Source organism: Erinaceus europaeus, chromosome 17, assembly GCF_950295315.1.
Source record: "Erinaceus europaeus chromosome 17, mEriEur2.1, whole genome shotgun sequence".
Lineage (NCBI taxonomy): Eukaryota > Metazoa > Chordata > Mammalia > Eulipotyphla > Erinaceidae > Erinaceus > Erinaceus europaeus.
The window spans coordinates 8485933-8499396 of NC_080178.1; the positions used below are offsets into that span (position 1 = coordinate 8485933).

Here is a 13464-nt window from a genome sequence, read left to right on the forward strand (position 1 = left end):
CTGTGCAGTTTGACTTGGAGCCCTTGGGAGGGGAGGGGTGCGGTTTATAGGAACCCTAAGTAAACTCAAAGGGAACTGGGGAAGCGAAAACAAGTAACTTTCGGTTCTGGGGACACCCTTGCCCTTAGCCCCACCCTACCCCAAGTTTCATTTGACTGATGTAAAAAAGATATTTGGCAGCTGCTGTAACCAGTATGTTGTGAACTTTTGCATTGCGGGGGGGGGAGGAGGAAGGAAAAAAAAAGAAAAAAAGGTAATTTGGTATATGCATTCCAGACATGCTGAAATTTATTGGAATAGCAATGATTCCCAAAAATAAGCCTCTGCTCTGAGCCTCATGTCTGTCTAGTTCACAAACACGGATTCGAGGCGGTTCTTTCCAGCCCTTCCTTGGTCTTCTCCTTGGCTGCTGTACTCAGTGCTCAGCTGAGGGGAACCCTCTCCCTGTCTCTGCACTGATTTCCCGATGTAGGTCTCTCCCTTCTCTCTCTTTAAATAAAAACTTAGTATCTTTATTTATCGGCTAGAAATTGAAACTGAGAGTGTAGGGGAAGATAGAGAGGGAGAGAGACACCCACTTCACGACGTGCAAAGCTTTCTCCCTGCAGGTGGGGGCTGGGGGCTCAAACCCAGGTCCTTGCGCATTGTAGCGCGTGTGTACTTGGCCAGATGCACCACCACCCGGCCCCTTTCTTTTCTTTTCTTTTTTTTCTTTCTTTCTTTCTTTTTCTTCTTCCTCTCCTATTTGTCTCGTCTTCCCCCTCCCTTTCCTCCTCCTTTTCCTCCTCACCCTCCTCTTTTCTTTCTTGGTCTCTTACCATCTTGATCTTGTAGCTTTAGTCGCTGAAATGAGGTAATCCCACCAGCTCTGTCTCCTGCACTCTGTGGGATCTCCCAAGACAGCTATATGGCAGTTATAAGGCACATCTTCATGTCACTGTCCTTAGTTATTCCTTGCGGATTTTCCCCTGATATTTATAACCCCTGTCTTGTCTTGTCTTGTTTTCAGAGGACAGCATTGGTTTCCTGCTGATTCATCTGACCAGGAATCCCAGGTAATAATACTATCTCTCTCCCGATACCTCATCAACCATGATATTTTCTAGTTTGACCTTTGGGAACAGAAACCATTCTCATTCCTGTATGCCCCCCCCCAAATTCCCCCTCCCCACACCCTTTGTCTCCCTGATTTCTGAAATTTCATCACAAGAAAGCTGTAGCCAATATTGACTAGAAATCCAAAGTGACCCTCAGTACAAATCTCCCCCTCTCTTTCCTCTGAGTAGCTGTCATTCTTATCTCTCTAGAAATGCGCCCTCTACAGTCTTCAGTCACCGAGGCCTCCCAGAATCCTCTGTTTCAGGGCTGGGTGGTGCTGCACCTGGTTGAGTACACATGCTACAGTGAGCAAGGACCCAGGTTCAAGTCCCCGGCTCCCACCTGCAGGGGGAAAGCTTTGCAAGTGATGAAGCAGGGCTGCAGGTGTCTCTCTGCCTCTCTCCTTATCTTCTCCCTTCTGTCTCAATTTCTGGCTGTCTCTATCCAATAAATAAAAAGATTATAAAAAAAGAAAAGAATTCTCTGTTTGTCCTCTCAACTCAGGGAGCCTAACAGGTCAGTTATATTTCCTAGTGAGTCATAGCCTGGAAATGCTCCCAGGTAGTGAGCTAAACAGGGTTCACCACACTTAATAATTGCCCTTTGTCATGAATCAGCAGTCACATGTGTATATGTTCACGTATGCATTCTTTTACCTTTTTCAGCCATTTCAGTTGGATCAGTCCAGTCCTTGTTTCTGCATCTTGACCAGGAGTAGAAACCAGGTGTATTTTTGGAACTCATCATGATTTCCATAAAATTGGAAACAAACCAGTCCCCCAGTGCTACAGAAAATGAACCAAGTAGCAAACCTGAAACTTCAGAGGTATGTCTTGCTTTATCTCACAGCACTTCATAGAGCAGCACTCTGACCCTTTTGTACTTTTGTAGAATCTTCAACAGGGATAAATTCACAAAACTGGTCCACAATCCTTTCTCTTGTGTTGTTTAAAATGTATTGGAAGAGGGGATACAAACTAGTACTTAGATAAAGTACTAGTGTAAATAAAGTTCATGCAAAAGGCACTTTACTAGACAGTAATGTCACCTGACCACCATCCGTGTTGACACTGTCACTGACGATTTGGGCAAAAATAATAATTTAAAGTTTACTGAGAAACTAGCTGGGATTATGCTTGTCACTTCTTATGAATCACCAATTTAATATTTAATAAAAATTCAATACAATAAGTACTTTTTAGCAGTGAAGTTTTACAAATGAATAAACTTAAATACAAACACACCTAAAGCATCAATATAACAATTTCAGGGACATGGTTTAAACCCAGGCGTTCAAGTCTTGGAGCCACTGTTTACTTATATACTATGTTACTCAAAAGATGCAAAAATGATAATACTAAACAGAAGAAATAATGCTTAATTCACACTCAGGATTTAAGGTAATACCATACGAGAAGATAAAAATTATCATCTCGGGCCAGGTGGATTTAAGACCTCACTCCCTACCTGCAAGGGGCTGGGGGGGGATCACTTCACAAGTGGTGAAGCAGGTCTGCAGGTGTCTATCTTTCTCCCTCTCTATCTCCCCCTCCTCTCTCAATTTCTCTCTGTCCTGACCAGTAAAATGGGGGAAAAATGACCATAGGAGCAGTGAATTAATAGTGCTGGCACTGAGCTCCAGCGATAACCATGGAGGCAAAAAAAAAAAAAGTTATCATCTCTGGAACTTAACTGTTCTGGGATGATTTTTTTTTCACATAGAGGACAAAGAATAAAGAAAACCATAACATGGAAGCTTCCCCCAGCTCAGTGGGGAGCAGACTCAATTTGTATACCGTAGCAAAGCAGTGTACTACCCAAGTGAGCTATTTTGCCAACCCAAGAAAATGTTTAAGGAACGACTAAGATTTCATAGGTGAGTGAAGCATCAAGGAACAGTTTAAGGAAAGTCTCTGAGACAATTTCATGTTCACTCATGTATACATGAAGACATATTTATGAAGCGATATAGCTATACGCAATGTTGTGTAGAGGGATCTCATAAGAATCACACAGGAAATAATGTAGGAAGGTAATAGGGGATAAGTAGGATTTTATATTTTGTCAGGATAAAAACATCCTGTCACTGTGAAGTAATAAAAAATGGGTGTGTTAGATTGAAATGAAATGAAAGGACTAGTCTCTGTGAACTAGCCACATCTCAAGTGTCAGAGGCCATCCAGATGTGGCCAGTGCCTGCACCTGGCTAAGTGCAGAAGGACGCAGCGGTGATGTGACTGCCGTGTTGGACGCTGCAGCTATTTAACATTCCCGTCACTGTAATGATTTCTGCTAGGCAGTATCACTCCAGAGCCTCCACTTAGAGAACAGAACTACAGTATAGAACTTCTAAACTCTTTGGAGGTAAATAGAATGCGGGGGACAGAGCTTTATCTGCATCTCCCCCCCAAAAAAATATATTTGGTTCCTATTCCCAAAGGGGTAAGTGATAGGGGAAGATGACCACAGGGCTCTGATCTCCAATTCCACTAGGACCCAAAGTGCCTGTCAACAAGAATCTTGTTTTTATAGCATTACTGAAAGGGAGACTGAATCTTAAAAAAAATACCAGAGGAAGCCAGGCATTGTTGTCTCTCTTATCTGAGAGATAAGAAGGGGGAAAGGAAAGGCACCTGGAAGTAGTAATAAGTGTCTGTGTGAGTTAGAAAGAAAGTGGAGGCAGGAATATAGGGAAAAAATGGTAATAAATAAATAAATAAATAAAAGAGATACATCTAGATAGTGATAGCTATAAAGTCAACCCATATCTGTGACCTTGGAAAACTATTAGAGTTTCCAGCGTAGCTGATGGGGACACAGAACTCTGGTGGTAGGAATGCGGTAGAGTTATACCACTGTTAGCTTCTAATTTTGTAAAGCACTATTAAATCACTCATCAAAAAAAAAAAAAAAGGAGTGAAGTAGTGTATAAATTTACAACAACAACAGCAAACCCCCCAGGCAAAACAGATGAGCAATTTCACTTCTAAGTCTACACCCAAGAAGTACTTTTACATATGTGTACCAGGAAGCTTATTTAAGAATATTCATAGAAAAATTCCCCTACTCTCTTTAGTAGGGAAATCTGAGTACAACTGAAATAAGCTTAAACGGGCAATCTCTTCAGTGGGTTCTGTTAGCTGTGACGATGAATTTAGTCGTGAAAGTGACTGGCGTAAACCTCAGGAAAGTAGTGGTTTGCACTCCTGTGGAAGGTTTGATCCCTGGTACTGCATGGGTCAGAGTGATGTTTTCTCTTGTCTCCTTTCTTCCTCTCTCATGTAAATAAATAAATAAATAAATAAATGGTATCTAGTCTACTTTTTTTTTTTTTTTGCCTCCAGGGTGATTGCTGGGGCTCGGTGCCTGCACAATGAATCCACTGCTCCTGGTGGCCATTTTTTCCCATTTTTGTTGCCCTTGTTGTTGTTGTTGTTGTTGTTATTCTTGTTGTTGCCATTCTTGTTGTTGCCATTGCTGTTGTGGTTGCTGGATAAGACAGAGAGAAATGGAGAGAGGAGGGGAAGACAGACACCTGCAGACCTGCTTCACTGCCTGTGAAGTGACCCCCTTGCAGGTGGGGAGCCGGGGATTCAAAACAGGATCTTTGTGCGGGTCCTTGCGGTTTGCGCCATGTGCACTTAACCCACCGCGCTACCGCCCGGCCCCTAGTCTAGTTTTTAAAGGTTTATTTAGTTGGCAAACAAACAAGTAGTACTGAAGTCCTTTGAAGAGTCAGCAGCAGGCTGAGTTTAATCAAGTTTCCCAGAGTTGCTGGACAGTATAGACACTGTGAAGTCCACCAATAGCCTCAGTCTGTGTAATTCCACTACTGGCCTAGGGAAATAACCACATGTGCAAATGAGAATCATGTGTAGAATCTGAACTGCAGTTGGTGTATCGCACCAAAGTAAAAGACTCTGGGGTGGGTGGGTGGGGAGAATACAGGTCCAAGAAGGATGACAGAGGACCTAGTGGGGGTTGTATTGTTATATGGGAAACTGAGAAATGTTATGCATGTACAAACTATTGTATTTACTGTCGAATGCAAAACATTAATTCCCTAATAAAGAACTTAAAATAAATAAGCAAATAAATAAATAAAGAATCATGTGTATAGAAATGTGCTATTTTTAAGCAATGGAGATATCCAGTAACAACAATGACAACAACAAAAAAAGAGGGATTAAAATGGTTACATGTGAACCCCCCATACTGCGTTTTGAAGGGGGCTTAGTAACAAATAAAAGCACTGGTAGATTGCTTAGTGAAGAGTAATCAGGGGCTGGGTGGTCGTACACCTGGTTGAGTGCACCTGTTACAGTGCGCAAGGACCCAGGTTTGAGTCTTCAGTCCCCAGTGAAGCAGTACTGCAGGTCTTAGTCTCTCATTCTCTCTCTCTCTCTCTCTCTATCTCTCTCTCTTTCTCTGTCTCTCCCTCCCCTCTCAATTTCTGGCTGTCTCTAGCCCATAAAGATAATAGTAATAGTAATAAGAATAATAACAATACAGTTCTGAAGAGGAATAGTCACATTCAGCACAGTGTGATTTTAGAGACATTACATTTATATCTGTGTGACAATAGTAGATGCAAGTGACACAGAACATGGACTATTATATGAAATGCTTATCTTCAATGGTAGAATAATGATCATTAGTTTATCCCCATTTCTCATTTCCCACTGTCCAATTTTCAACCATAATATTTTATCTAGGGCTGGAGAGATAGCACAGTGGTTATGCAAAAAAAAAAAATTTTTTTTTTTCTGCCTGAGGTCTGAGGTGCCAGGTTTAAGCCACCAATAAGCCATATCTGAAAAGTGCTTTGGTACTTCTTAGTACCATAAAAATATTATTATTTGTATTATTTATTTATTTCAGTGCTGAGGCCTCATGTATCTACAATACCAGTGTTTTCCAGGGAAATATTTTCATTTTTTAAAATTTCATCTATAGATATAGATATAACACACATATAGCTATTGGGTTGTCAGAAAAATTATGACATATTATTCTGTTGTTTTTTTTTTTGCAAAAAATGCATCATGACTTTTTAGACAACCCAATATATGTACATATAGAGAGATAGAGAGACAAAGAGGAGAGACACCACAGCACAGCTCCACTGTCCATGGAGCCTCCAGTGCTGCCAGAGTGCTCTCATCTGGTGTCAGAGCTCCAGTGTAGGATCCCACATGGTAAAGCACTTAGCTTACCAGCTGCGGATTTACTTTGACAATTCGAAACACAGGAAACATTACGATGAAAGGCGACTCTTAAGATGTGTCTTCTTTATTTCATGAAATTGCTAGTGAAAAACCAGGTTAATACTCTATGATGCCCAGTGCTGGGGATTAATCTCAGGACCTTGTTCATTCTCATAAGTCCAGAACTCTGCCACTGAGCTGCCTTCCAGAAGGTCTTGAGGTGACTGACTCTTAGTAAGATGTTTGATCTTTTCATTTCTCTAAGGACGTCGTCACGAAGCAGACACGTTCTGGCACGTCAGCCGACAACAGTGCATCGGACACAGGAGAGTGTGGCAGCAGCCGTACATTTAAAAGAGAAGTCAAGCAGGAAACATACCTTGGGATTCAGAACCCACATTTAAGTAGCCATGAAAAATGTCACTTCACCTTTACTTTGGACATCAAATCCAGGAAGCCAGACCATAGTGAATATAATGCATATGGTGAACTCAATGAGAATGTCTACTCAGCACTCAGAGCCCATGACATTTTCTCTAAAAAAATGGAGGAACATGTTGCTAAGGACATTAGGATTTATGAAGAAAGACACATCAAGGGCTATATAAATCCAGGAATGCCTCTCAAGTGCCTACCTAAAGATTCCCATTTAAAAATCACCTTTTATCAAATCAGGAAACACCAGAAAAAAGGGAATAAGATACTGCGCGAATGTGAGAACCCAAACATTGAATGCATTCTTTTTCACATTGTTGCTGTTGGGAAGAATACCAAGACCATTGTTAAGATGAATGAACTTCACCAACCGGGAACCACGCTTTGTGTCTATGCTTTGAAGGGTGAGACAATCAAAGAAGCCCTCTGCAAAGATGGACGATTTCGCTCTGACCTAAAAGATTTAGATTGGAAGCTGGTGGAAGTACATAAAACAATTTATGGAAGGGAATCCAAGGTAGAGGAAGTGTCTGGGAAAACCCTAGAAATTGATATTTCTAAAAACTACATCAAGAAAGCACCTCCCCAAAATACTAAACCAAAGAAGGAACATCATACTGATGAAGTAAGTCCTTCTGGTCAGGAGCGGCCCAAGGGCAAGTTAGATGACCCAGAGAGAGGAGGAACTGGAGACAGAGAACAGAACAGAGAGAACATCGTATCACGTCCAGGGATAGGGCATGATGTGGAAGCTACAAAACGTCGGACAATTCTCGAAATTAAAAACTATTACAGTGGTAATGTCAAGAGAAAATACAGAATTCCACATTGCAGGCAGAGGAGCCAGACAGGTAGACAGTATTTTGTTCAACAGAAGGAGGCAATTAACCTCTCCATCAAGAATCTGCAAATGTTGAACAAAGTCACAATGCATCAGTATCCTAGTTTCAAAAAAGCAGTACGTGAGATGAGAAAGTTTTTTCTTGAAGAACGGAGGAGAAAAAACCTGTCAACCTCCAAGCAGTTTAATATCTATAAAAAGGACTATGCAAAAGTGACCAAAAATTCTACTTCTGTTGCCACCTGTGAACAGCTTGTTCATCTCAGTCACTCTGTTGGGTTCATTCAGTGGAACAATAATGGGAGAACAGGCAATGGCACTTGCTTTGTCTTCAACGATGGTTTTATTTTCACCTGTCGACATGTGGTAGAACTCATAGTGGGAGAAGTCACAGACAGACAGTTGTGGCAAGGGATAGTATGCAAATGTGCAATGGTAACTTTCAATTACAAACAATTCCGCCCTGTTCAAGAGGAATGGTTCCCCATTGAGGCATTGCTTCAGGTGTCTGATGAAAATCTAGATTATGCCATTTTAAAACTGGGGAAAAATGAAAAGGAAAGTGAGTTTCCTCCAGGCCTCTTTGGGCAGGTTTCTTCTCTGCCGTCTAGTGGTTTGATTTATTTGATTGGTCACCCAGAGGGAGAGCATAAGAAAGTAGACGGTTGTACTGTGATTCCAGTTGGTCATCGATTAGAGAAATATTCACAGTATGTTGAAGATGAGCTGCTAAACTGTGCTGCTGCCAACATCAGTCCTTTCTCCATGTTTACCCCAAGAAGTTTCCAGTCACACATTTGTCGAACTGATGCCCTTAGTTATGATACTTGCTTTGCAGACGGCTCCTCTGGCTCCCCAGTGTTTGATGCAAATGGCAGACTGGTGGCTATTCATGCCCTGGGGATTATTTATAGCCGTGGAGATCTGGTTTATGGCCTTATTGAGTATGGCTACTCCATGGAGTCCGTACTTTGTGATATTCAACGGATTAATGAGAACTTGTATCAATTACTGTGTCAAGGGAAACAAGACTCGACATTTGAAGGCCATCAAATTGAAGCTATGGAGCATTAGTGGGGGGAAAAAGATGCTATTTCCCAGGGGTATTATACCAATTAAGCCTTTTTCCCGCTCTTTTTCATTTTTATTTATAAAAAGGAAACGCTGACAAAAACCATAGATAAGAAGGGTAGAACTCCACACAATCCCCACCACCAGAACTCTGTATCCCATCCCATCCCCTGATAGCCTTCCTATTCTTTTGTTTTTTTTTTCCTCCTCCAGGGTTATTGCTGGGCTCAGTGCCTGCACCATGAACCCACCGCTCCCGGAGGCCATTTTTTCCCCCTTTTGTTGCCCTTGTTGTAGCTTCGTTCTAGTTATTATTATTGCCCTTGTTGACGCAATAGGATAGGACAGAGAGAAATGGAGAGAGGAGGGGAAGACAGAGAAGGGGAGAGAAAGACAGACACCTGCAGACCTGCTTCACCGCCTGTGAAGCGACTCCCCTGCAGGTGGGGAGCTGGGGGCTCGAACCGGGATCCTTACGCCGGTCCCTGCACTTTGCGCCACATGCACTTAATCCACTGTGCCACCGCCCGACCCCCTGCCTTCCTATTCTTTAACCCTCTGAGGGCATGGACCCAGGGTCATCAGGGGATGCAGAAGGTAGGTTTGGCTTTTGTAATTGCTTCCCCACTGAACATAGGCATTGACAGGTTGATCCATAAGCTTCCTAAAGTATAATGCTTATCTCTTCTTAGAGAACTTTGTGGATGTATGAAACACCATGCAAACTTAAAGAAATATTCGTATTTCTTTCATATTAATAAATATTAATATTGCAGGCATCGGGATAATACAGCTCACCTGCTATAAGAGCACATTTTATCATGTGGAAGGACCCAGATTTGAGCCCCTGGCTGTTACAGAGGGCTGGCAGTCATGAAAGTCACTGACACTGTGATGAATGTTGAGGTTTCCCTCAACATTTTTGGAGAGTTTCCAAGTCTATGTTACCAAGAACAAAATGCTGCCAGCAGTTAGTGAAACATCCAGGTGTGAAACCACCCAGGTAGAACCCTAGAACAGAGTACAAGGTGGCAGAATGTGTGGTCAGGTGTGCTCTGCCAAGGACAAGTCATATGTGTCCTACTCAGGAAAGAGCTAAGCCTTCATGGCTTGTTGAGGGGAGATGAAACCCTTGTGTCTATGACCACAAGAGAAGCAAGTGCAGAGAGGTGACCCCCCCCCCTTCCACTGTACTTAGTATGAGGACATGTACACAAAGTGCTAGTGATTATACAAATCCCAACTGTCCATTAATGATGTAATCTCAAAGATCCTCCGAAACTTTTACTTTAAAAAACACTCAGTCCTGTATATCGGGGCCCATTTCCTGTCTGAGGAGTAAGCCCTCTTATTCTGTGAGAGTGACTTAGCTGACTAACACTGCAATAAAACTCTTGGCTTCAAACATCTGTGTGTTGATCTTCCGTTCTTTGCTGATGGTCACAAACACTGAGGTAGTTGAAGTTCCTGAAATGTTTCACCCAGGAACATGGTCGCCACATGGAAACACCTGGATGGAGGAGGCTTCATGAGTGCTGGAGCAGATGAAAGTTTTTCCTATGAATTATCTTTTTGTTTTTTTTAAAGAAAAATCTTTCTTTATTGGATAGAGATAGCCAGAAATCAAGAGGGGTCAGGGAGATAGAGAGGGAGAAAGACAGAGACATCTGCAGCCCTGCTTTCACCACTTGCAAAGCTTTCCCCCCCTAGGCAGGGACCAGGGGCTCAAACCCATGTCCTTCTGCATTGTACGCTCAACCAGATGCACCACCACCTGGCCCCTCCTGTGATTTATCTCCTCTGAGACTGTTGAAATAGAAAACTACTGACAGCGCCGAAAATGTTATTGGTTGGAACAGCTGACAAGACCATCTCGAGGTGTCTTTTTATGGGAGCAAAATGAAACTGGAGGCAGGAAATGTCTTCCCAGAACAGAAAGCTGCTTCCCCAGAAAAAGCCCAGATTCCTTCTGAGGTCCTTCAGTCTACTTAGGATCCCTGTAAACCACCCCCATAAGGTCTCCAAGTCAGAACGCACAGCAGGAAAAAAATACTTAACAAAAGTGAAGGGTGGGTCTCAAAGGAGCAGTGACAGCCTCCAAGAGCTGGGAGAGAAAAGAACTCACTTCTCAAGCAGGGACCTTTTCCTGATTTAGTTCAAATCACCACCACTCTACCCTGGGCCTCATTAGACATTGGCTTGTTCCTTCCACCCCCCCCAACCGGAAGTTAACCCTGGGCTTACAGGGATATATAATTCCACAATGTGTCCACCGCTATACCCCCAACAAACTGTCTTCTTTGCAAGCTCATGGGTTTAGATTACCTAACTCTTACATATGAGTGAAACCACCTTCTAGTGGTCATTCACTTCCTTACTTCACTGAGCATAATCATCTTTAGTTCTGTTCATCTTGTCTGGAAGGATACAATATTAACCTTTTAAATTGCAGAGTAGTATTCCATTGAGTATATATCTTAAACACACACATGTATAAGGGGTTCAAATTCGGTCCTGTCCATGCCAGGATATACACACTACCAGGTGAGCTATCTTCCAAGGCTGCTGTTATTTTCATAGTATCATCTAAAACTTAGTTTGGACTTTGGGTCATGAACTTCATGAATTACACATAGATATTGATTCTTACGGATGCACACCGGAAACATACGATTTTATCACTCAGTGTGACTTCAATAAGAAATTACATAAGAATAAGAGGGACTAGAGAAAATCGTGTTGGCCACAGTGTCAATGTCTAGTTGAAAGCTTCACGGTAATTCAAGAGTTATTGCTGCAGTAGAAGCAGTCAAAATCAGCAGTGTGGCATCTGATCATGTGCTTTTAGAGAGAGAGAGAGAGAGAGAGAAATTGAGGTGGGAGGGGAGATGGGGAGATGAGGAGAGAGGAGCCAGGTGGTGATGCACCTGGTTGAGCGCACATGTTCCAGAGCACAAAGACCCAGGTTAGAGCTCCCAGTCCCCATCTGCAGAGGGAAGGCTTTGCAAGTGCTGAAGCAGGGCTGCAGGTGTCTCTCTGTCTCTGTTCCTCTCTATCCCTCCCTCCCCTCTCGATTTCTGGCTGTCTCTGTCCAATAAATAAAATAAAGATAATTAAAAGAAAAGGGAGAGATACTTGCAAGAGGTGGCAAAGGAGACAGCCTCATCATTTTTAACAGAACAGTTGAGTACGTTATTCCATCGTGTGTACCTACCACTTTTTTATAAAATTTTCATTTATAAAAAGGAAACACGGGAGTCAGGAGGTAGTGCAGCGGGTTAAGTGCATGTGGCACCAAGCGTAAGGACCCCAGTTTGAGCCCCTGGCTTCCCATCTGCAGGGGGGGGGGTCGCGTCACAGGCAGAGAAGCACGTCTGCAGGTGTCTTTCTCTCCCCCTCTGTCTTCCTCTCTTTTCTCCATTTCTTTCTGTCCTATTTAACTATGACAACATCAATAAGAACAACAATAACAACTACAACAACAATAAAAAAACAAGGGCAACAGAAGGGAAAATAAATAAACTTAAAAAAAGGGAAACACCAACAAAAAAAAAACACACAGGATAAGAGGATAAACACACAATTCCCACCACCAGAACTCCATATCCCACCCCCATAGCTTCCGTGTTTTTTAACCATCTGGGAGTATGGACCCAGGGTCATTATGGGGTGCAGAAGGCGGAAGGTCTGGCTTCTATAATTGCTTCCCCGCTGAACATGGGTGTTGATACATCAATCCAGACTCCCAGCCTGTTTCTCTCTTTCCCTAGTGGGGTGGGGCTCTGGGGAAGCAGGGCTCCAGGACACATTGGTGGGGTTGTCTCTCCAGGGAAGTCTGGTTGCCATCATGTTAACATCTGTAACATGATGGCTAAAAAAGAGTTAACATATAAAGCCAAACAAATTGTTGACTAATCATGAACCTAAAGGCTGGAATAGTTCAGATGAAGAGTTGAGGGTCTCAGTTTTGTAGATAGTTAGTAGGCCTATTTTAGTTATATTCCAAAGGGTCCTCCCTTGACTATACTAGTTCTTTTTTTTTTTTTTTTTGAGCCTGACATTTGATATGCAGGTGGATCCAAGTTATTGTCTGGGGAGATGTTGTCATGGCTGCAAAAAGGACCAGAAAGCTGGATCAGGGAAGAGGCTAGCTCCCAAATATGGGAATGGTATAAAAATATTGTTGACTGTAAACCCCATCTATTTGATGTGATTTTTTTTAACCACTCATCTGATGTTGGCCATCTGGGTTGCTGCCAGGTTCTGGCAGTTTTGAACTGGTAGAACTGGTTTTTGTCCTTGTACCACATGGGAGCACAGTAAGGTGATCTGGTGCCGTGGTTCTCTCCCTCTATCTAGCTGTCTCTGCATTAAAATGTCAACCCAGAAGTAATCCTCCAGTTCTGGAAGAAAGAAAGAAGGACAGAAGTTAAGAAAGGACAGAAGAAGGGAAAAGAAGAGGAAAGAAAAGAGAAAAGGGAAAGGAGAAGAAGAAGGAGAAGGAGAAGGAGAAGAAGAAGGAGAAGGAGAAGGAGAAGGAGGGGAAGAGGAAGAGGAAGAAGAAGAAAGAAGAAGGCCAGGAGGTAACACACTTAGTTAAGCACACACATGACAGTGGGCAAAGACCCAGGTTCAAACCCCTGGTCTCCACCTGCAGGAAGAAAGCTTCAAGAGTGGTGAAGCAGGGCTGCAGGGATCTGTCTCTTTCCTTTCCTATCTCCCTCTCCTCTCAATTTCTCTCTGTCTCTATCCAATAATAAATAAAAACATTTTTTAAAAAGAAAGGACAGGAAGGAAGGAGGAGAGGATAAG

At 42.7% G+C, this 13464-nt stretch overlaps 2 protein-coding genes across 2 annotated transcripts in view; both read left to right on the forward strand.

The window, feature by feature from the left end:
• The first annotated feature begins 1784 nt into the window (after window positions 1–1784).
• On the forward strand, window positions 1785–8951 carry FAM111B (FAM111 trypsin like peptidase B). Its single transcript, XM_007519595.3, has 2 exons — window positions 1785–1924; window positions 6571–8951. The coding sequence occupies exons 1-2, from the start codon at window positions 1844–1846 to the stop codon at window positions 8653–8655; spliced, it is 2166 nt and encodes a 721-aa protein (XP_007519657.1). The 5' UTR covers window positions 1785–1843; the 3' UTR covers window positions 8656–8951.
• Window positions 1789–13464, forward strand: part of FAM111A (FAM111 trypsin like peptidase A) — a 30803-nt gene continuing 19127 nt past the window's right edge. Inside the window, exon 1 of the mRNA XM_060176246.1 lies at window positions 1789–1924. The gene's annotated coding sequence lies outside the window, so the exon portion shown is untranslated. The remainder of the gene's footprint in view (window positions 1925–13464) is intronic.

Coding starts and splice junctions, on each gene's coding strand:
- FAM111B (XM_007519595.3), top strand. CDS start 1,844: ATGATTTCCATAAAATTGGAAACAAACCAGTCCCCCAGTGCTACAGAA. Junction 1,925..6,570: donor GCAAACCTGAAACTTCAGAG/GTATGTCTTGCT, acceptor CATTTCTCTAAG/GACGTCGTCACGAAGCAGAC.